This window comes from Staurois parvus, unplaced genomic scaffold (assembly GCF_062004578.1).
Source record: "Staurois parvus isolate SC_StPar_1 unplaced genomic scaffold, SC_StPar_1.0 ptg000029l, whole genome shotgun sequence".
In the NCBI taxonomy this organism is placed as follows: domain Eukaryota; kingdom Metazoa; phylum Chordata; class Amphibia; order Anura; family Ranidae; genus Staurois; species Staurois parvus.
This window is the reverse complement of record NW_028317825.1, coordinates 4,888,971-4,913,605: the sequence shown is the minus strand read 5'-3', so window position 1 is coordinate 4,913,605 and position 24,635 is coordinate 4,888,971. Positions and strand designations below refer to the sequence as shown.

The 24,635-nt window shown below is 41.8% G+C and overlaps 1 protein-coding gene across 1 annotated transcript in view; it reads right to left on the bottom strand.

Annotated features, from left to right (window-relative positions):
- Window positions 1–14,950: 14,950 nt before the first annotated feature.
- BAZ1B (bromodomain adjacent to zinc finger domain 1B) overlaps window positions 14,951–24,635 on the bottom strand; it is a 93,866-nt gene continuing 84,181 nt past the window's right edge. Inside the window, exons 17-19 of the mRNA XM_089657409.1 lie at window positions 19,170–19,312; window positions 17,414–17,517; window positions 14,951–16,237 (exon numbers count right to left, since the gene is read on the bottom strand). Of these exons, the coding sequence (XP_089513535.1) occupies window positions 15,907–16,237; window positions 17,414–17,517; window positions 19,170–19,312 (578 nt within the window). The 3' untranslated portion in view covers window positions 14,951–15,906. The remainder of the gene's footprint in view (window positions 16,238–17,413; window positions 17,518–19,169; window positions 19,313–24,635) is intronic.

Here is a 24,635-nt window from a genome sequence, read left to right as displayed (position 1 = left end):
TCAAGGTTCTTGGAAAGGGTACTTTTCCACAACATCGACTTTACATACAAAGGCACAGCACAAGGGGAAATCATAGTAAGCAGAAAGTTAGCTTACCAATGCCAGCAGAGATGACTTCCCAGGTTGTGCTGTCCTTCTGTGTCTAAACGATGTCTGTAGAGTTTCCCTTTCCGGCTCGAAGGACCAAATTGACGGGGAAACCCAAAACTCATGGGTTTCAGTAACATTTTGACTGCTGAAGCCGGATTGAAAAGTAGATGTTTATTATACAAGCATGTAGCTAGACCTCCATGCAGGGAGAGCAGAACAATACATGGTGTTGGATTCAAAGAAAATGCTCTATCTTACTAAGGTTTTCTAATACAATTTATATGCTCTACAGTGGGTGGTAACTAGCTATCTGATCTTTCTTTGAAGAGTCATCTGTATCTTTGGTGTAACTCATTGAGATGCGAATAGTTAACACATGTTATTGTTACTTCCATTGTCCTTTGTTGTTTAACAGATCTTCAAAGGCTGTGACAATAGTCTTGTAGACAATAGGTGGTGTGAACTGGAAGTAGAAAATGTTGAGCCAGCAGGAGAGAACATGAGGTGTGAAACTGTTGTTTCTCATACAGAAACAAGGAAATAAAATAAATAGGTTGTTAGGCCATCTAATTCAATAAATGGCTGCTCCATTTTCCCTTACACAACCGATTCAGACTCCCAACCCGTGGTCTTCTCCCTGGCTGCAGCCACTGCCTTGCTTTCCATCTCAGCAGGGCCCCTTGGGACTGTGACACCTTCGCCAGGCTCCTGGGTCAACACTCCCAGAGGTGATTCCTGGAGGCTCCTCACCGGCCTCATGAGGAAGAGAATGCTGACCGGCACCACCATCTTTAAGGCGAAGTCCCACCCTGACCGGAAATCCGACTGAGAACAAGGCTTGGTACCCAGTCTCACTCGCGTTTCTGGTCCTGTGCCCAGGGACCCTGGGTTCTCTGCCTGCCTGCCATCCGGACTTAGCAGAGCTAAGGGCGGACTCCACAATGCCACCCTGCCCGCTGCACGATTCATGGTCAGCGGTCCTATGGCACCTGCGAGATAGCAACCTTGCAGCCTGGTCCTCTTCTGGTCTGCCACAAATGAGAGAAGAAGGGCACCCATCAACAAACTGACTGAGCAATTGTCATTCAAAGGGTAACAGTGCTAAAATCTGAAAAACAGCCTGGGCAGGAAGGGAGTGAAAATGGTCCAGGCTTGAAGTGGTTAAGTGCACCTATGTCCAGAAAAATCATGTTGGTTTTCATTTCCTCTGTCACATGCCTCTCAATGCTCTTCACAAAAGATTACTAAAAGTGAAGAGAGAGAAAACTTGAAAACATTTTTTGGCTATTGGCTGGTATTTCTTTAGCTATGACAGGTGCATACCTGAGGCTACTTAACCTTGCAAGCACCTCTCCTCCCATGATGATATTGTGAGGAGGATGTGCACACCTGGATGATGTGACAGTAAGTATGAGCTACCAACTGCAAAGGTAAAGTTAGTTGCTGCATTAAAAATCTGGGGTTGACTACCACACCTTTTGATAACATATTACAAAAAATGAAATGAAAGATTAGGTCTATGGACACATTTATTTTGTTTGGGGTGCTTGTTCTGGAGACAAGTGCACCTTAAATTGTCTTTTGGCTTAGTCTGACTGAAGACTGAGACTCCGATTTCAGTTTCACCTGAATTCTCAAATGCTGAGCATTGCTTTGCCTTGGCTGAAAGAAAAGTATGCGGCACCACGATATTTCTGAATTTTAAACATACCACCAAACAAACCGAAATGACAAAATGATGAGTGTTTCTTATCTGTAGCCGCTTCCTGTTTCTTATTTTTCTAGGTAATTGAATTGAAGTCTTCATTCTTTTTATTCTACACAATACCCATATCAGCCACTAACGGACATGGATAATATTAGCGGAAGCCATGAAGCATAAAGACAGAGAGATACTGCATGGTGCCCCTTTATCTTCCATTATTATGAGGTATGCTTAACAGAGGCACCAATTGTTCTGGGATTCAGATCGGTTTCCATTAAGAGGGCCTATGTGCAGTTTGGGCAGATGGAGTTCTCTTGTCACTATAGTTGTGATTTGAAGTGGTTCTGCAAGAGGCTGTGTGAACTCCATGGCCCATCTTTCTCAAGTGGTATCATATTAACACCTAAAGAGAAATCAGCTGAGCTACGAGACAGTATTCATATCACATAACTCCTGACAGTTCAAGTGGACAAAGACGGACACTTATGATATACACAAGCAGACTGGTCGGTCTTTTGTTCCTGATCTATGCTGCCCATCCAGCACATATCAGTTAAGTAGGTCTTTGTGTATAAGCACAGTGAGCGCAAAAATGTGATCACAGTGGACAGATGCCTGTAAATGTAATTATAGGCAAGAGAAATATTACATTCCACCTGGCCACGCAAGAAAAGAAAAAAATCACAATATATTTTCCAATCATTACTCCTACATTTCTTAATGTAAACTGGAAGAAAGTACAACATGGGGGGCTCTATTTAGAAGGTTTTGAGCCCAAAAGTGAAGTGTATCTAACAGCAAAACATTTTTTTCACATTTTTGGAGAGCATGGCAATGGGTTAAACCCCTTGCTGGGTTTACTGCTGTCTGTGTTCCCATTAGGAAGATTTACTCTGTCTGTCCTGGTGACCATTGCCTCCCTCTGGGACTAAAAATGAAGGAAACACAAAGCTTTGCAATGTTGCCAGAACAGGATTAGAGGGTATTTCTCACAATGGGGGACCAGGGCTGTAAATAAGGAGGTAGAACCGGCCCAGGTCTGATCAGTTCAAGGGGGGGGGGGGCCTGGGCAGCTTTATGGTGCATTATAGTACAAGCAGTTTCATAACAATGACTGCAACTCCCAGCACCACCAACAAATAATTTTCCTGAGCCCCATCAGTTCAGCAGAGGGGCCCATGAGGCAGAAGCAGAGAAGGATTTTTTATTTATTTATTTTTTATTTGGGAGCAGGCAGATAAATAAGTGCTAGAGTTCGCAAAATTAAAATGAAAGTTTCAGCTGCCTGGCCTGCATAGGCTTTATTGACAAAACCAGTAAATAAAATCCACATTTGGTGATGTTAAACAGCTCTAATCTGTACTTCTTCTATACACCATGCTCTCTGTCAGCTGAATATCAGGCAAACAGCTTTTGTCTATGGTTATCCTGCCCAGGTCTGATTAACCAAGCAAGATTCAACACCTAACACCAATGGCATATAATATTAAGAAAAAAATAACTTGCACAATGTTCTTAGTGGCAATGTGAAATTGCCACATTTTATGCTGATTATTTCCTGAACTGAAAGCAGACAATCAGACCTGTGAATACCAGGATTATGCTCTGTTTTGTACTGTGGTACAGAAGTGCCAAACATGAGCAACATACGCATTCTAGCTGTAAGATAAAAGGGGAAAGAAAATTATAACAGAAGTACCCAATATAAGAATAATATACGAATCTAGCTTTTCAATGTCTTGCCCCACAATCACTTCCATGCTTGAAGGGGCTTGGTGCAGATTTCGTTTTAGACAAATTACCAGTTTTACTCAGCTATACCACTGGTAGAAACATTCTTTATTGTGCTGCTGTAATAGCATGATCAGAACACTTAATTACAGAAGGGAGCAAGACAATGACAATTTATGGGGCATTGTAGCATGTCATGATTCCCAATATGCCCAGTTCTATTTCAGGAGTTGTTTACACAGCAGTCACAGACTTAACTTTAAATATGCCTGAATGTCCTAGGCATAAAAAAGGAAATTGTTCCATCTTCAAATAGGATTCACTTCAAAAGACAGCTTACAATGGTAAAGACTTTGAAGTAATCCTGAACAATGTATACAAAGAAAATCGCACATGGGGAAGATAAAATAGAGGATTTTAAATGCAGCATTATATCAAACCATTTAACAAATATTGGAGAAACAGCCAAAAATGTGCCATGTGGTCAAAGACGTCAACACTTTCATATCAAATAGAAAAAAAAAAATGTTCTTATTAACCACTTGCCCTCCAGAAGATTTACCCCCCTTCCTGACTAGGCCATTTTTTGTGATACGGTGCTGCGTTACTTTAACTTACAATTGCACGGTCATGCAACGCTGTACGTAAATTAAATTTATGCCATTTTTTTTCTCACAAATAGAGGTTTCTTTCAGTGGTATTTGATCACCTCTACATTTTTTTTATTTTTTTCCTCTATAAGCAAAAAAAGACTGACAATTTTGAAAAACAAAATATATATATTTTTTACTTTTTGCTATAAAACATATCCAATAAAAAAAATACAATGTCTAAATATAGTTCAAAATGTATTCTGATACATGTCTTTGCTTAAAAAAAAATCCCCAATAAGTGTATATTAATTGGTTTACATGAAAGTTATAGCATCTTCAAATGGTGGTATATATACTAGAATTTTTTTTTTTAATACTAGTAATGGCAGCGATCAGTGACTTATAGCGGGACTGTGGCGGGCATTATGACACTGGGGGGAACTAACTGCCACTGACATCTTCAGTGACACTAATACAGTGATTAGTGCTAATAAAAAGCACTGACACTGCACTAATGACACTGGGCAGGAAGTAGTTAACAGTGTACCGTTTGTGTTTTACTGTGAAGTGTCTGCTGTTTTACTAAGGAGACCTGCTGCTTTCTATCTCTAAGCTGTGCAGAGAGACAGAAAGCAGCAGGTCCATGATGACAGGAGAGAGATCTGTGTTGTTTACACACAGATCTCTCCCCTTTCATCTTTGCCCACGATCTCCAAGTTCTGGTCAGGACCCGGTGATTGACATCTGGTTCACATACACTGCTCAAAAAAATTAAAGGAACACTTTTTAATCAGAATATAGCATCAAGTTAATTAAACTCCTGGGATATTGATCTAGTCAGTTAAGTAGAAGAGGGGGTTGTTAATCAGTTTCAGCTGCTTTGGTGTTAATGAAATTAACAACAGTTGTTCTAGATGGGCAACAATGAGATGACCCCCAAAACAGGAATGGTTGTACAAGTGAAGGCCACTGATATTCTTTTTCCCTACTCATCTTTTCTGACTGTTTTTCACTAGTTTTGCATTTGGCTAGGGTCAGTGTAACTACTGGTAGCATGAGGCGATACCTGGACCCTACAGAGCTTGCACAGGCAGTCCAACTCCTCCAGGATGGAGCATCAATACATGCCATTGCCAGAAGGTTTGCTGTGTCTCCCAGCACAGTCTCCAGAGCATGGAGGAGATTCCAGGAGACAGGCAGTTACTCTAGGGGAGCTGGACAGGGCTGTAGAAGGTCCTTAACCCATTAGCAGGACCAGTATCTGCTCTTTTGTGCAAGGAGGAACAGGATGAGCATTGCCAGAGCCCTACAAAATTACCTTCAGCAGGCCACTGGTGTGAATGTCTCTGACCAAGCAATCAGAAACAGACTTCATGAGGGTGGCCTGAGGGCCCAATGCCCTCTAGTGGACCTTCTACTCACTGCCCAGCACCATAGAGCTCGATTGGAATTTGCCATTGAACAATAGTATTGGCAGGTCCGCTACTGGTACCCTGTGCTTTTCACAGATGAGAGCAGGTTCACCCTGAGCACATGACAGACGTGAAATGTGGAGAACGTAATGCTGCCTGTAACATCGATCAGCATGACCGTTTTGGTGGTGGGTCAGTGATGGGCTGGGGAGGCATATCCATGGAGGGACACACAGACCTCTACAGGCTAGACAATGGAACCCTGACTGCCATTAGGTATCGGGATGAAATTCTTGGACCCATTGTCAGACTCTACGCTGGTGCAGTGGGTCCTGGGTTCTTCCTGGTACACGATAATGCCCGGCCTTATGTGGTGAGAGTATGCAGGCAGTTCCTGGAGGATGAAGGAATTGATACCAGTGAATGGCCCCCACGCTCGGCTGACCTAAATCTAATAGAACACCTCTGGGATATCATTTTTCGATCCATCTGACACCACCAGGTTGCACCTTAGACTGTCCAGGAGCAGAGTGATGCCCTGATCCAGATCTTGTAGGAAATATCCCAGGGCACCATCGATAGTCTCATTAGGAGCATGCCCCGACGTTGTCAGGCATGCATAAAAGCACATGGGGGGCCATACAAACTACCAATTTGAGTTGCTGCAATGAAATTTCAACAAAATAGACTAGCTTGCTGCATAATTTTTTCATTTTGAATTTTGGGGTGTCTTTGAATTCAGTCCTCTGTAGGTTGATAATTTTCATTTCCAACAAACGATGGCGCATCCTTACATTCCTAACACATTACCATATCAGTATAGATATCCAGCATGATATTTTTTCCCCATTGAGATCTGATGTGTTTTCAAAGTGTACCTTTTAATTTTTTTTTTGAGCAGTGTATATGTGGATTGGATGCGGTTGGAACCACATACAATACGCATGACATGTGAAAAAACATTGCTTCCTATGGTGCCTATTCATATATGTCTAGTGCACTGGCAGTGCAGATTCAGTGCGGTTTGAGAAAAAAAAAAGTCACGTCCGATTTTGGAGCAGTGCCTTCAGGTTCAGGTGCAGATTACAGGCTATTGACTTGGATTCTGCTGCAAGCACAAGCATTACAGACCAGTGATATTTATGGTTACCACAACTTTACTGCAAATAATGTAAAATTTCTGCAGGTCACTTTGTAATTTAATTAGAAATAAACTCAAAGAATCCCATCATGTTCCCAAAGATCCAACAGGCCATTCAGGCCCTTAAGACAAACAAGAAACCTGGACAGAATGGCTTTGAAGTGTCACACTTAAATTCTCTGATCACTTAACTTCTTCTGCTGGAGGTCTTCAATGTAGTTATAAAAGATGACTCCGATGGTCCAGACTCCTTGCAGACATTTACAGTATATGCATGATTCTGTGATGGGTAGCCTTATTGGAAAAGACCTGATGGGATTCATTTCTGAGCACCAAGCCAGTGGCTATGGAGAATCACATTACTGACTCAGATTGCACACCAGCCTGAAATCCCCACCATGCTTCTTCCCTCAACATCTCAAAAGCTTTTGATTCTTTGCCTTGATCTAAGCCATTTTACATCCTGCGAAAAAGGGGTTTTGGTCTACATTTTATCAACTGGGTTTTCCCTCCTGTATTTCACTTCTACAGCCTTTGTCACATATTGACTATTTAAGTCTGTCCATTTCCCTATCATGAGAGGAACAAGACAGAGCTGTCCACTATCCTGTCTTTGTTCTTTTGATCAAACCACTGGCCAAAATGATATGCACTAAACCCCAACACCTCTGGCCTTGAATTGGAGACAGCTCAAACTCTGGCTAGTTGCAGATGCTGTCCTTTTTATTGCCAAACATTTTTCAACGTTTCAGAACCTTTTCAACACCCTCCACAAATTTGCCCAACTTATTACTTCCTTTCCATCCCCTACAGTATAACTACTTCAACAAAACTTTGGTTGTCCAGATCTGGGAGCTTGGGTAGCCCACTGGAAATCGCTTTACCTTGTATGACTTATTTTGTGCAGCCAACTACCCTATTTTAACTACACTGAAATCTCTAATGGTTGCATAGGCCATATTTAATATTTCCTCCCTTTAAAGCCCTCCTGATACAAGACCCACCTTGTTTTTTCAGACTGCTGCAGCCTCAAATCAAGCAATGGATTTGGTAAATCAAAACCCCAGATTCTGGTGAATGTCGTTTGGCTGTTAAAATCCCTAATCAGGTGGGAGACAAGCTGGCAGGTAGTTATGTCACCCAGGCCTCTCACCTCTAGGGTATGCCTCCTAAGGATAAAACACATTTTTTTGTTTTCTCAGTTTGGTAAGTTCAAGTCTTGGGGCATTTCTAAAGTTTTGGGTGGGATAATACCTCTAGTACTAGATCTACATTTTACAATGGTAACCAGTGATTGTGCACGAGTCCTTTCTTGTGTGAAATAACTGAAGCTCAAAGCTCCTTTCTGTGCTGCAGGAGACAAATCGTGCTGCAAAAGAACAGCAGAGGTATGTACAAACACAGAAGATAAGTTGGTGTCTGTGCTGAAACAGACAGAGAAAGCTGTGTTTTGTTTCATGTTCTGAGTGATGCTGAAACCCTTGCAAGGGAAGCCTTGTGTTAAGGAACATTTTTCTTTGAATAAAAGAGTCACCCTTGAGTAAACCGCTTACCTACAGTGGAGATATGCAAAGGTCAGAAAGTGGAACAGACTTTTACAGGAATATCACTGTTGGGTTCAAAGTGTGGATTCTGCAAGTCAGAGAACCAAATTAAGATCCCAGGGAACCATGGGGTGCTGCAAAGGGGGCCTGATAAGAGAAACACTATGTCATAAAGGCTTTTGAAAAAAAGATGTATAAAGCCAAAACCTGCCCCCATTCAAGGAGCTGAGAGCTAGATTCTGCTCAAGACCTGTTGGAAGGCCAGAGTGAAAAGCCTTTCAGGAATGACCCAATTGTTATAGACTGCACATTCTCTCCATTCATGAACAGGGAATGTTTTGGCAGCTCTCTTAGTGCCCAAGGGGGCGTGGGGAGACAGAGAGTGGACCTGTATTATTCTAAGGCTTTTGCAGACAGGCAAATAACTTTTCAACCTTAGCAAGCATGTTGCCTGAAGCTCCCTCTTCAATGTATTGACAACATTCAGGAGAGAAATCTGCAACTTCCTCCACATCCTATTCTTTCAGGTCTGACTCATTCTCTAGGATTGGCATATTAGGGTCCATCTGCAGTTGAGAAACAAGAGTAGAAGAGGTAGGGCATTTCTGAGATTTGGCAAAAAATGGCTAAAGTGATTGTAAATCTCCAAGTTTTTTTAAATTAAAATATCAAACATTTTATACTTACCATGGTGTTGCAGAGTGGCCCCCTACCGCCTCTTCTGGGATCTCCTGCTGACACTCTTGGCTCCTCCTCTCCTGCATGTGTCCCCATAGCAAGCTGTGTGCTATGGGGGCAAACGTGCAGGCATGTTCCCGAGTGGGGCTGTGGATATTTCTGGAAGTGGGTTTTCTTGCTGTAAAAGGTAGGAATAAGGCTCAGAGACCCCTCTATCCCTAAGACCTGAGCTTCAGCAGCCATGCCGTTTATTCCATCCTGCTTCACAGTCTCTGGCTTTGAGGGCCTTGAGAGAGCAGAACTTACCTATTGAGAATACGCCAGAGATCTGCTAGCAGTCTAAATTTTGCTGTGTATCAGGTTCTTCTGGGCTATTTTGGTGCCATTCCAGTTACCATTTTTCTCTTGCTTTTTTTTTTGTAACAGTGAGGCAGAATTTGCACTGCAGGAATGGTATAGATTAGCGTGAACTGAGACCAGAAAATTATCAAGGCTTCAAAGGCTAGGGCTAAGGATCCTTGGTCTTGGGTACAAACAGAAGTTTGTTGCTGAATCTGAAGGCCAGGAAGTCTATATCCAGAGTCCCCCATGTCTAACAAATCAGACTGAAGATGTCTTGGTGAAGGGCTCATATCCCTTGTTTCAGGAAGTGGGAGTTGAGGTAATCCAGTGATCCCTGCCACATCCCAGGAGTGGGAAAACCAGATAAGTGGACAGCGAGTTTCTGTACCAAGGATTATCTGGCTTACTTGCTTCAAGGCTGGATGACTCCTGGTGCCTCCTAGATGATTGATGTAGGCCACAGCCATGGCAATGTCTAACTGCAATCGAGTGTCCTCGCAAAAAGGGGGTCCAAAGTTGTAGAGCCATCTAAACCTGCTCTGAGCTACAGGATATTGATGGGGAGCTTGGCTTTAACATGTGACCATGAGGAACACTCCTCCCCAGCCTACGAGACTGGCATGTTATTTACTTTCCAGTGACAGGGAAGACATCCCTATTGTTAGGGCTAGGATTTTAATCCACCAATATAGGGAATTCCTTGCATAACTGGACGGGGAATGGGTATGTTAAGAGAGAGAACATGTGTGTTCCAGGTCAATAAGATGTGTTGGAGAGCTCTAGAATAATTTCGGGCAAATGGTACAGACTCAGAGGAGGCCACCATAAGGCCTAGAACTCTTATGGAAAAAATCAAATTGTGAGATGTCTGACCTCAATTCTGAGAGGAAGAATTCTCCTTTTCTGGAGGAAGAACTATGCTTGAAATTTGTCTAGGACCAGACCAAACTATTCCAGAGGAAGAAAAGACTGGAGATCAGACTTTTGGAAATTGATCTCAAAACCAAAACCCAGGAGCTCCATAATTGTCCTGTGAACATCTCCCGACGGACTCATCTCTTCCAGCTGTTGACAGATGATTATACAGATATCCTGTTACCTGGATGCCCTGAGTTCACAGGAGGGCAAGAGGCGGCACTAGGACCTTTGGGAATTTTCTAGGTGCAGAGGATGGGCCAAAGGGTTGTGCAAACAGCTGTGATTGCCTGCACTGCAAAGCGCAGAAAGCATTGATGAGGTGGATAAATGCGAACAGGTAGATAGGCATCCGGGATGTCTATTGATGCCACATATTTCCCTTATCCCAGAGAGGCAATTACAAAGCTTGTGGATTAGATGTAAAATTTCAGAATTTGAAGGTATTTATTTTGGGGGGGAGGGGTAGGGGTAGAATTGGAGGACAAATACCCTCATTGAGCTTTGATGCTGTAAGCAGATTTGCAAAGAATTGTTTAACCAATACACAACTACTCCCGTGCACATGAGATGGCTCAGGGAATTCTGCAAATATGTTCTTGGGCAGTTTTTGATTGATTTGAGAGAAGAAAGCAGTAAAAAAGGTAAAACTGTAAGACATCCCCTCCCCCCACATTGAGTACTCCATTGGAAAGAAGTCTTGGGGAAGACATCTGGGCTCTGTGGCCCAATCCTTGCTCTCAAAGGAAGGGCTGAACTTGAAGCCTGGGTAGAGTGGTTAGGTGCTCTGTGTTTTGAGGATATAGAGGTTCCTGGAGGGGAGTTTTGGGTTCCTTTGCTGTGGTAAAACCTTCCTTACTGTGATATCCGAGGAGCTGGTCAAGTGCCTCTTAAAATGGATGTTTTCCTTTAACAGGCATATGTATGAGGCACTTTTTGCAAACAGCTTCAGCTGTACAGTTTTTTTTTTAGCCATTAGATTCTGTGCATATGAATGGAGATTACAGCTGTTATGCAAATCTGTCTGACAGGTCTAGGGCATCCACACAAAAAAAAACAAAAAAAAAAAAAAAAACCAGAGTGGAAGGTAGTTGCTTAGTTAAAAAGCAGGATCCTGGTCCAGTTAGTAGCAGTTTGGCATACTGCAAGAGCTGGTTGCAGGGCTGCACCTGCAGGATTAAAGAGCCTGACTGTAGAATCTTTGAAAGGAGGAACATCTGTCTGTAGAATATTTGAAAGGAGGTACAGAGAGATATTGAAGGCTGAGTTGGAAAGAACCACAGTGATAGACCACTACTTTGTAAACTTTCCACTGCATAGAGCTTGGCAAAAAAATTTGAGGGGAAAAAAAACAAATTCCTGACTGGAGTGATCCAATTGTCCTAGACTGCATATTGTGTTCATCAACAGGGAGGGTTTTGAAAGACTTTGCAGGTCTACCCCAAAAGCAGCATCCCAAAATGGAGGAAAATCAAGCTGCACAATGCCAAGCTCTAGCAGACTGCAGCAATGAGCCTTTTTACGTTCTCAAGCTTGTTGGATGAAGCTCCCTTTTCAATATAGCCACATCCTGGAGATAAAAATATTTGGCAGCTTCCTCCAATGAGGTCTCAAGGTCACAATCATTCCCTTCAGTGTCTCCCTGGTTTAGGGCACCATATCAGGATCTCAGAAATCAAAAGTAAGAGAAAAGACACGCTCTTTGAGCCCTGGGCAGCAATGGCTATATTAAGGCTATTTGTCTAACAAATTGAGAAAAATGCAGAAAAAAAAAAGGCCGCTTGTCACATGCCTGAAATACCTAGAATCAGATGCAAAGATCGGCAGTGCAAAGGTTCATATGCGGTTTTGCAATGGTTCCCTTTCGATTGGACCACCGCCATAGCTATGTTTGAAGGTATTCCCCTCTGGGATACTCACAGAGTAGGGTGTGAAATATAGACTAAGCAGGTCCTGAAGAATGCAGTAACTTGCATACAGAGACTGTCCTGTAGCAAATCCTTGTGGTGAAAAGGTGAGAGGAAGCACCTGAGTACCACATAAGATCTCTAGGTGAAAATGGCAGTAAAATGTGCAAGGTGTGATCCATATACAAAAAAAGATGGCATGCTGCCCAAAGCACAGATTTTTTGTTTTTTTTTTTTTGCTTGGATTTACACCTGTGGTGTGATGTCCTAGCTGGTCATCTACCCGAGACGAAGCTCTGAGTGGTAGAATTTTTAAACCTGAAAACATTTCTCCATTGTGAATATAATTCAAATATCACTAACAGCAAAAATCGGAATCATACAAGGTGACTCATCTTACCTGTCTACAACTCTGAACTGTAAAGTTCTTGCTTCGCCCATCATGGTGGACATACCCACCGAACTTCTACAGGGGCTTTGTTCCATAGGAATGGACCACAGCTATGGACCTGTAGAGCAGCCTACAGCTGACTACACACATTGCCCCAAGTGCAAGGTGACCACACCCATGCACAATCCAGTGCATGAAGCAACATCACAGGGTCCGGATACAGCTCCCAAGATTGACTAAAGTCAAGCTGATCCAGATGCACTGCTTCTATTTGTGACATTAGAAAGCAGCAAGGAGTCAACTGAAAAATCAAAGGAGTCAAAAAGGGAAAAAAAAAAATGTGGTTTATCACTCGCAAAAAACTGAACTCAGAGTGGGGTAGGGCTATAGGGTAGACACTCATGGGGCATGTCCAATCACTTGAGGGTACAAACCTATAACTACCCATTAAGGTACAGTCTACCAGATCTGCAAGGGCTTAGGTTTTTCAGCATCATGTCATGGTTTCTCAGATTTGCAAGGCTGTTACCTGGTTTTCTTTTCACATGTTCTCCAAGTTCTACCAGATGGACGTTTTGGCCTCATTTAATGCCGGCTTCTGGTGTAGGGTCCTTCATGCGGCTCTTTAACAGGCCCAAGCAAGAACAGCACTGGGTATTGCCTGTAGCTTAATGTTTAACAATTCAGCTTGATTACACTATATTGCCCAAACTATTGGAGTACCTGCCTTTACACGCACATGAACTTTAATGGCCTCCCAGTCTTAGTCCATAGGGTTCAATATTGAGTTGGCTCACCCTATGCAGCTATAACAGCTCCAACTCTTCTGGGAAGGCTGTTCACAAGGTTTAGGAGTGTGTCTATGGGAATGTTTGACCATTCTTCCAGAAATGCATTTGTGAGGTCAGGCACAGATGTTGGATGAGAAGGCCTGGCTTGCAGTCTCTGCTCTAATTCATCCTTTGTTCTAAATCAGGTTGAGGTCATGGCTGTGCAAGCCAGTCAAGTTCTTCCCCCAAACTTGCTCATCCATGTCTTTATGGACCTTGCTTTGTGCACTGATGTACAGTCATGTTGGAACAGGAAGGGGGCCATCCCCAAACTGTTTCCACAAAGTTGGGAGCATAAAATTGCCCAAAATGTTTTAGTATGCCGATGCCTTAAGAGTTCCCTTCACTGGAACTAAGGGGCCAAGCCCAACCCCTGAAAAACAACCCCGCACCATAATCCCCCTCCACCAAACTTTACACTTGGCACAATGCAATCAGAAGCGTGATTAATCACTCCAGAGAATGAGTCTCTACTGCTCGAGTCCAGTGGCGGCATGCTTTACATCCTGTATCCAACGCTTTGCACTTGGTGATGTAAGGCTTGGATGCAGCTGCTCAGCGATTGAAACCCATTCCATGATGCTCTCTAGGCACTGTTTTGTGCTAATCTTAAGATCACATGAAGTTTGGAGGTCTTTAGCTTTTGACACTGCAGACAGTTGGTGACTTCTGCGCACTTCAGTTGACCGTGGAATAGTTAGTAGCGAGGAAATTTCACAGATAGGTTGCCACCTATGCAATAAGTCTATCTCGGTACCATGATTGAATTCACTGAGCTCCTGACAGCGACCCATTCTTTCACAAAATGTTTGTAGAAGCAGTCTGCATGCCTAGGTGCTTGATTTTATACACCTGTGGCCATGGAGGCGATTGGAAAACCTGAATTCAATGATTTGGAGGGGAGGGTGTCCGCAATTTAGTGTACTTTTCAATGTCCTGACAGGCTTACCTGCAACTTGCAATGGAAGAACACGGGACCCCTGCTCTAATATTTGATGCAAAACTGAGGCATTCTGGTAGTAGAAAGGGTTATCATGGGCTGGCCTACAGTTTGTTTATGAGTGTCTAATCCTCCTGTAGCAGTAAAAACTGAAGTCTAAAAACATCCTGTACCCCTCAAATGGACATTAAATTTGTTCATTTCAATCTGCATCTCTCAAACTGACTTCAGTTAAAAACCAAGAGCTTGCTTTATGACTTTAGGATAAACCCCAGCGACAATCCCTGACCAATAAGATCTTGCTCATGCCCACTGAGGCACACAGACTAAGGGCTTCATTCCATAGTTAGAGAAACCAAATCTATGTTAAAAAGGAAAACCAATGCATATTGTTGCATGGAAAAAGGCTCTTCTAGCTAAAATTGGAACAGGCAAAATTGTAGCATTGGTCTCAGGCAGCACTTTAAGAGTTTAAAAACAGCTGACAGGGTACCTATCCTCAAAGCCCTTTACTTTCACGAGTGGTTTATTTTTGGCTTGTTTGCAGTGGCAACCTTTTTTGCTGCTCAGTATTACTGTGACATTTTCTGAGAGGTATACATCTATGACTACTGAACTGTTTTTGCACAATCATATCAGATAGATATCTATCTATATATACACACACAGCTTTTTTTTGCTTTTTTTCTTTTTTAAACAAGAAAATTATCAAAATTAAAACATACAAGCTGTGTGGTTCCTTCTGTTTTAATAATAATAAAGGCAAACACTTGTTTCATATAAATTGTACTGTACATGTGCCAAACCCAGACAAAGTCTCCCTTTATACAAGATCACAAGCAAACATTTAATAACTAGAAAAAGGGAAAGTCAGTACAAAAAAATGCACAAAAAAGTGACGGTTGGATACCTGTGTCGGCAGAGGAAGATTTTAAAAATAAAAAGGAAAATCCTTCTTTGAGGGAGGGGATCATAGGTCATCTTCCATTCTGTCAGTCCTTGCTGGTAGCATTTGTATAGAGGCAGGCAAAGTTGGAGGTGCTGGTGGTTTTTTTTTTTTTTTTTTTCCTTTTAAGGGTTTTATTCCAGCTACAGAGGTACCTCCCTATTGTGTTTATGCATTTGGGGCACATTTAAAAGGAGCAATTGAAATATACCTTCTAAACACAGTAGGGTGCGGGATTTAACATCCCTTAAAATATAAATTTTTCAAGGTCCTGGAGAGTGGACATTATAAACTCTGCCAGTGGTGCAGGAGTTTCAGAGGTCACTTTTTGCAGAACCCACAACACTGAAGTTCATTTTAAGTCCTCCTCTGGCTGAACACTAATAAGTGCCTTGACAGGAGTGTGTGCAGCATTGCCACCAATACATCATTAGGCAGCAGCAGTTGAAGAGTGTAGTAGGATAGCACTATTTTAATAAATACTACACTAAATCAAAGTTCTCTTGGCTGCAGCACACATCCAATGTGGGAAAAAAACAAACAAAAAAAAAAAAACACGGAATTAGGAGGGGGAGGGGGTACAGGAACACACATCCAAATATTTAAGGGGCCTCTCAATCAAGGTTGATATAATCCTGATAAAGCATGTTTGGTCTCTAAAATAAGGGTAAACTTCCAGTTCTGTCCCCATGATCCTCTCTCAAACCCGTCTCCCATCCTCCCTCCTTTTTAGTTCAGTCCTCATTTCTTTCGTTTGCGCCCCCGGCCATTGCTTTCTGGTTCTTGTTCAGGAGCCTGACGCTTACGATGTCTTCTCTGGTACAGGTGTCCTGGAAGGTGTTTGGTGAGGAGGTCCCGTGCACACTGCTCTGTTTTCTCTAAACAGGATAATTGCTGGGACTCTGGCTCGTAGTACAGCTCAGCATTTCCAAATACAAGCTTCAGGTCATTTACGAATTCTTGAACTGTCTGATAGTTGCCACAGGAACACTTGCTTTGCATTGTCTGGAAGTCCATAGGGGTTGTTACCACTTTCAAATAGTTTTCATCCTCATCCGTATTGACTGGCTCCCTGAAAAGTAACAAATATATAGTCAATGTAAATTTTAGGGGGCATTCTAAAATGTGTGTCCGAGTGCTCTGAGTTAGGTCTGGTCTGCTATAAACACCTAGAGAAGTTCACATATGCACTTTATAGCAGAACTCCCCCCAAAAGGGGAAGTTTCACCGTAAGGGTGGTGGTGGTGGGGGGGGTATGGTGGTGTTTGAGCAGGCACCGGTTTTTGACAGGCTCCCACTTCCGCTTGGGACCATTTACATGGGAAGTGGGCACTTGACTGTGAAGCCACAAGCTGTCATAGCCAGGTGCCCACAGTTAAGATGCCACGCAGAAGCCCGAACACATTCTCTGGTGCCCTCGGGTGAGCACATTGCTGGATCCTGGTACAGGAAAGTGTTTGATTATTAAAAGTCAGCAGCTTTTAATCCTCCTGCTGCCCCTTGAGACCTCGGGAGATCTGATCTTGAATTCTCATAAAAATAAGGATGAGCAGGGCAAAGGAGAGATTAGGAAGGGCACAAATATAATCAAACAGGCAGAATTACATCTGTTAAAAAGAATTTCCAGTAAATGATCATCTGCAGTGTATGTGCTGACAGACCCTGTGAGCACCTTCATCAGCAGTGTAGCTGCAGTGTGTGCCACTCCTGGCACTCTGTGGAGCTGACAGGTATATTGGAGACCGACTGCAGAGGCTACAAAGACTGCAAGGGAGGTTTCCAGAAATGTGCTGTGTAACTAGAGGAAGGGGGGTGGGGAGTGGTAGTTGTGTGTTGTTCGAGCAGGCACCTGTTTTTGACAGGCTCCCACTTCCGCTTGGATCATCACACAGTCTTCTGGTACAGGTCACAGAAAACTGTGGGACCATTCACAATGCGCAGCGCATGGGCAGTGGGCACTCGGCTGTGAAGCCACAAGCTGTCATAGCCAGGTGCCCCACAGTTAAGATGCCACGCAGAAGACCAAACACATTCCCTGGTGCCCTCGGATGAGCACATTACTGGATCCTGGTACAGACAAGTGTTTGATTATTAAAAGTCAGCAGCTACTGTTTTTGTAGCTGCTGACAATTTTCAGAAGACTGACTGGAGCGCCTCTAAGTCTCATACAATACAAATCTTAGCATGCCGAGTTTCCCCCTATTCCACCTGTTTTTTTTTAAGACCAGGTTACAGTTTGTACACTCACCTGAAAGGCCAGCTGAAACGGTACTTTATGAGTTTACATAAAATCTCTTCACACTTTTGGAGCTCCTGGTTCTGACGCCGAGAAGCTGGCTTACTCCGACGTATCTGGAAGATGAAGACCAAATTATTGGATATAAACTTTTAAAAGGAAATATCAGGAAAGGAATATGGGAACTGCAATTTCTGACTTGTTTATGAGGATTAAATGCCTGAGATAGTCATCCATATCCTTGGATTTACTTTTGGAAATCAGTAACTCAGAACATACATGTGTAAAATTTATATACACACACACACACACACACACACACACACACACACACACACACACGTTTCTCTCATTCATCTACTAGGAGTTTTAATTTGCAAGTAGAAAATTTCTTCATTGGGTGCTAGGGAGAAAAAAAAAAAAAAAGTTGTGCATGTAAAAGGTCACATCCTGATCTGAAACAGAAACCATGGAAGAGTAGCAGGACTCAGTATAGCCTGTGGCCCCCAGACACAGTTTGCTGCTTGTCTAAGGTCTGTACTGGCAACCTAATAGGACTGTCACCAGATTCTGACTGACAGACATTTCCAAGATATAAAATTAAAGACCGTCAGGCAGTATTTTTGTTTTTTAAATAAAAACTGTAAAAGCTTTACCCTAACCAATTAAATCCCTAACAGTATCAAGGTGCAAGCAGAGAATATAATCATTACGCGCAATCTAGTTCATTTAGATCATGTATCAACATGGAAAAGATCCTCAAAACATGAACTTTGTCCTAGGTGTAGGCACACAGTCGGAATTAAAGTGGAACTACATTGTATCTGAGCACCACAAACCAAAAGCGCCATTTAATAAAAAAAAAAACTCACCCATCCACGTCTCCATGATTTATTTTGCTGAAAAATAACTTAAAAAAAAAAAAAAAAACCCACCCCCCACCCCCTAGCATTTCTGGCTGTGCCCATCTTGAGTAAGGGCAGAGGATTCATGTAGCACTTATTTCTTGGAATCCATCTGCCGTTCATCAAGATATACAAGCAGTAGGGTGTGCTTAGCTGAGAAAACCTCATCTTCAGAAGACATCTGGGATGTATGACATTTGCCTAGGCATGGAAATTAAGTGACTAAAGAAATGTGCATAGTTTAACACAAGTAAATATTCCTTTCCTATTCATTTACTAATACTGGTAGCATAAGGATTCAAAATAGCCAATGTTGATAGAGTGAAGTTCCACTTTAAGGTCCATAAACACATGACATAATCCTCCTGCTGCTCCTTGAGACCTCGGGAGATCTGATCTTGAAATCTCAAAAACAAGAATGAGAAGGGCACCGGAGCGATTAGGAAGGGTACAAATCTATTCAAACATAGGCATAATTACATCTGTTAAAAATAATTTCCAGTAAATGATCATCTGCAGCGTAAGTGCTGACAGAGCCTGTGAGCACCTTCATCAGCAGTGTGTGCCACTCCGGCACACTGTGGAGCTGACAGGTATATTGGAAACCGACTGCAGAGGCTGCAAGGGAGGTTTCCAGAAATGTGCTGTGTAACGAGAGGAAGGCAATGCATTTCAAAGGCCTAATTGTTCCTGCACCCATCTCTTCCTTGCTTTATGCATAGTAACAGCGACTGAACGCACTTATTTGCTGAAAATCCAGTTTCAGCGTTTTCCCATATTAAAATCTAAACACAGCTTTCAAATGGAATAAAAGTTCTTATACCTCTATGCACACAAACTGAAATAAAATGGAAGTTACTTACCACCTCCTCTACATCCGCTTCATTTTCTGGTGAAGCTTGCCGACGAGACTGCCGCGAAGATTGTTGATTCCTGCCTGGTGGGCGCCCACGTGTACCTGTCCGAAGTTTTCCTGCTTTTCCTTTAACTGCTTTAGAAGAACGCACTAAACAAAAAAAAAAAAAAAAAAAGTGGTAAAAGCAGGTCATTATTTTGGTACAATTAATTGCTATAATGCTTAATAGCAAAAGTGGGGAAGACCAGAAATGTCAAATTTAGAACATGTCAGGGGATGTTTCAGGTGTGTTCATGAGCAATCGAAAAAAAAAGGGCATAATTTTCGTCAGCTGCATGTTCCCATTGACGAAAAACTAAAATGAAAATTACTCTGAATTTTCGTCAATTGACATAAATCAAATAAAACTTTCATCAACAAACAATGGAACAAAAATGTGAGGGAGGAATGTTTTACTTTTAAAAGATGTTATTCAACAGCTAAATCTGTCTGCGTAGTTTGTTCAAACCTTAATACCATAAACAACATGTTTTTACACTTTGTACTCCAGGAGTATAAAAAGGAGTATGGACATTTTTGAGAAATGCTTAAATAATGCATTACAATTTAACTAAACCCATTAGATTTTAGTTACCTAAAATCTGCAGTACATTTTAGTCTGCTAAAATAATTTTAGTTGTCTAAAACACAACTAAAATGCTATTTTAGGCAAAAGACTGACTAAAACTAAATTTGATGTCAATTAACACTGCTTGTGAGTCCCTCACATAATACCCAGACGTTAGTATTTATAAGTCGTGTGTACAATAATCAAAAATAGTGCAGCGCTTGAAGCAATACTACGTGCAATACAGAAACTGTGCTCACATACAAATGTGTCAATATTAAATATAAATATTAAAATATGTTAAATCATTAAATAAATGTATCTTAAATATAAAGTGCCACTCAAAATGATCACTGTTTGGGTATCAGTTTAAGTGCTGGCAGCCTTCAGTAGGTAGACTTCCTTTCAGCGCAGGAGGATTCTTGTCTGTATTTCAGTATTTATAAGTCACAGCGAAGACTAAGAAGGTGAACATGCTCATACTTTAAGTATTCACCATCATCGCCCCATAACCCTAGTACACATAATTAAGAAAAATTAAAGGCTCGTGAAGTCTTTATGAATATATATATATATATATATATTTTATTTTATTTTTTTAATAAAGATCATGTAAAGCAAACCTCCTCAAAGCCACACATTTTAGTTATAGGGGAGGTACAAAGCTTCCATAAAATTAAGACTTCTCTGGAGTGGACAACTGGAGAGGGAAAAAAAAAAAAAAAAAAAAAAAGAAAAAAAAAAAAAAAAAACACATTTGTTCTCTACTTCATCCCCCTCCTGACTTAATGGCTGTGATACAGCTGCTGTCGGTGAGAGATGAGCAGAGAACAAAAAGAGGGCCACACAGCAGGATCTCGCAGTTGCCAAGTTAATCAGTAGGAACTTAACCAACACGAGGTAGGAGGCAAACACGTGTCGTGTTACTACTATATGGGCTAAACACTGAACTTTAATGCCTGTTGCCTCTCTGTAACTGCATACTCCAAAGAGGCGGCTGTCACTGGCCCTGAAACGATGATCCTGTTCGATCCCTATGCTTTCATCTTTATGTCCCACACTCACACACAAACGTGTCTCTTGTAAATGAAACTGTGGCCGACAGCATGTCATGCAAGCAGTTTCTGCGTGCTAGGGCCAACAATCCCCCATTCTCTGAAGTCCCAGGGGATTGCATGGCTTATTGGCAGCGTTAACTCCTTCACCATTAAAAACTACTACAAGTCTTGAAAAGCAAATCAAATAGTACAAACCAGGATGTACCAAGTTAGTTGGCGGAGTTGTCCTCAGAGGAAAAAGCTTTAGTGTAATCAAACGGTAAAAACATTTAATCCATTTATAATAAACTGCATTCATTGCAAATACTAAATATGCTATTTGATGCTGCAAACGGATAATCAAGCAATGGCTTAGCTATTAAAAAAAAACAAAAAACAATCAGGCAAAAAAATGATCCAAGTTGCCCACTACAATCATGGCACACTGGCAATACTACCAAAAGTGCTGACCATCATTAGGAACATAAATAATGGATATAAAAAGCAACTAAGTTAACGCCATAATAAATTTCTCTAAATTCTGACAGTCCATTAAAAAGGTAATCTGTCACAATGGTGGTTTAATGTCCCAACCAAAATGTCTTTTCCAACATCCAACTCCAGGAAGACGTGTTCATTTTTAAACAGATCACACAGTGGTGGCCTACCCAGAAACTACAGTTTCCTATGGCTATTAGTTAACAGCATCTCCCACTACTGTAAAGCAGCCTCAACTGCGAAAGCTAACAAAATTAAAAACAAAGCAACGGCCCTGATACATCTACAATTCACTTTTTAAAAGGACACTTTCACTTAGGCCTGTCTAGCTGTAGAGCATCCTTCTCTGTGCTATAGTTATTGTGTAATAGCAGGCTGTTGCTGTACCAAGTGGTACCTGCATTCAGGGACAAAATGGCCAAAACACAGAAAAGTAAACCTTTTCAATGTTTCAATGATGTGTTGATGAGAAAGTTGAATACTTTCACAAATGTGGAAGCCACCCTGACTCATCAGGGCCCCTCTGTGTAGTATGGTCCTTCAGCTCTAATCTATGAGTGCGCCCATTTTGGAATATCTACAGCAATACATTGAATACTTTAGCAGGGCACTGTTACTGATTTCATCACCTTTGTGTATTTCCTGTGTTTTTGTATTACAAGCTGGAATTAAAATTGATCCTTTTTTTAGGGCTTTGTACCTTGTGATGTACACAAGGCTTTGAAGGTCCAAAACACTGACCCAGACCAAAAAAAAAAAAAAATCTTGGGACATGGAATGCAGAGATCGCTGGACAGAGTTACCATCCATGAGAATATCAGTTTTGTTTCCATCAAGGCTATATGACTCCTGGCGCCCAAATGGTTGATATAGAATGTAAGCTCAAAAGAGCAGGGCCCTCAATCCCCTCATGTTTTGCATTGTATTGGTATTGTTCTGTCACATGTTCTGTCCCCCTTTGTAATGTACAGCGCTGAGCGAACTATTGGCGCTTTATAAATACTGTATAATAATAATAATAATATAGGCACATGTTTGTGGCATTGTCTAACTGCACCCGAATTGGTTGTCCTCACAGAAGGGGGGGTCCAGTATTGCAGAACAATTCTTAATTACTGTGAGCTCCAGGATGTTAAGGCTCTTTATGGGTGACCATGTTCCCTGGACCACGAAGAGTTGAAACCTGAAAGAATGTCATCACCTTTCAGTGATCAGGAAAGACTAGCCTACTGTTAAAGGTTGAGACACATAAAAATAGAGAATTCCTTGCTTAGCTGGACAGGAATAAAACTGGGCAAATGGCACAGCCTCAAAAGTTTACCATGAGGCCATAAAATTACCATGGGAAATCCCACTGTGGGATTTCTTTGATCTCAAATCTCAAGCTTGTGCTCTGAGAAAAATTATTTTAATTTCTGGAAGAAAAACCTTTTCAATGGATGTGTCCTGGACAAGACTGAAGTATTTCAGGTTAAGGGAAGGCTGGATTACAGATTTTTGGAAATTATCAACCTACTGAAAGCTTGGAGCATCTGGATTGTCCTCTGGATGTTTGCAGATAGCTGGAAGGGAGATGAGTCCTTCAGGAGAATGTCACTTGTATAACCTGTGAACTAGATGCCCTAGTTTTGAGAAGGGCAAGAAAAGGTGCAAGACATTTGCAAATCTGGGAGCAGAGGAGAAGCCAAAAGGAAGTGCAACAAACTGGACCGTCTGCCACAAAGCGGAGAAAGCACTGGATAAATGGAAACATGCAGATAGGCATCTGGAATTTAATGGATGCCAAGTATCCCCTCCGTCTCAGGAAGGCAACTGCCAACCTTGCGGATTCCAAGCAAAATTTTGGAATTTAAAAAGGGTAACTGTGCTTTCATGGGGAAAAAAAAAGAAAAATATATGAAAAGAACGAAGAGGACAGTTACATCTCCTCTTAAGCTCAGTGCTCCGCTGAGTGTTTGAGGTGCAGAGTGGAGAACAGTGACTGATAGTCATTGCTCACTATTCCGAGCAGACTGAGAACTGAGCGATCAGTGGTCATGTGATCAATTTAGACTCTGTTCTTAGTCTTTGAGCCAACATGGGACAGCTGCAGCATAGGAGGTGAGTATCAATGTTTGTTTTTATATACCCCAAACTTAACTGCTTCCCGACCGCCCTATAGCAGAAATATTGCTACAAGGAGGCACGGGTGTGCAAAATCATATACATGTGTGTGTGATTATATATATATATATATATATATATATATACACACACACACACACACACACACACACACACACACGATTTTGCATTTCCGGGTAGGGGGGCACGCTGGCGCCCTACCTGCGCCGCCATTCTCAGCTGTCAATCACCAGGCCCCAGCTGGTAATTACCCGAGCATCTCCGACGGGTAGGAAAACAGTTTTGTTTACAGTCTTCCTCCCTGGTCAGCTCAAGCACACTGCTCGGGATGGCTGTGCATAGCCATCCTGATCAGTGTGTTTACAGTGAAGCACACAGCCCCCACCCCCTAGTAAAACACTCCCTACATATAGTTAACCCTTTGATCACCTCTCATGTTAACCCCTTCTAGCACAGTGTCATTAGTACAGTGTCAGTGGGTTTTTTTTTTTTTTTTTTTTTAGCACTGATCACTATATTGGTGTCACTGGGAATGTCAGTGACACCAAGTTAGTACTCCCCCAGTGTCAGAATATCATCTGCAGTCCCGCTAAAAGTCGCTGATCCCCGCCACTACTAGTAGAAAAAAAGAAAAATCCCAGTATCTATACCGCCATTTGTAAACGCTATAAAACGTTCACGTAGACCAATTAATTTACACGTATTGGTTTTTTTTTTGTTTTTTGTTTTTTTTTTTAGCAGAGACATGTCACAGAATACATTTTGGCCTAAATTTATAATGAAATTTGATAAAAAAAAAATTTTACTGGACATATTTAATAGCAAAAAGTCCAAAATAAGGTTTTTCTCAACATTGTCATTTTTTTCATTATAGCACAAAGAATTAAAAAAACTGCACAGGCTATCAAATACCACCGAAAGAAAGCTCAATTAGTGGTAAAGAGGACGTAAATTTCATTTGGGTGCAGCGTAGCATGACCGCACAATTGTCAGTTAAAGTAACAGCGTCGTAACGCAAAAAATAGCCTGGTCAGGAAGGGGGGTAAATCCTCAGGAGGGTAAGTGGTTAATCACTTTTAAAAGGATGCAGATCCTGCATTACCCTCATTAAAACACAAGTGCATCAGCTGATTCATAGTGAGAGTCATTCCCATTCAGAGTCACTACTACAGGTGAGGATATTCCTCTGTGGGGAAACTCATGGAAT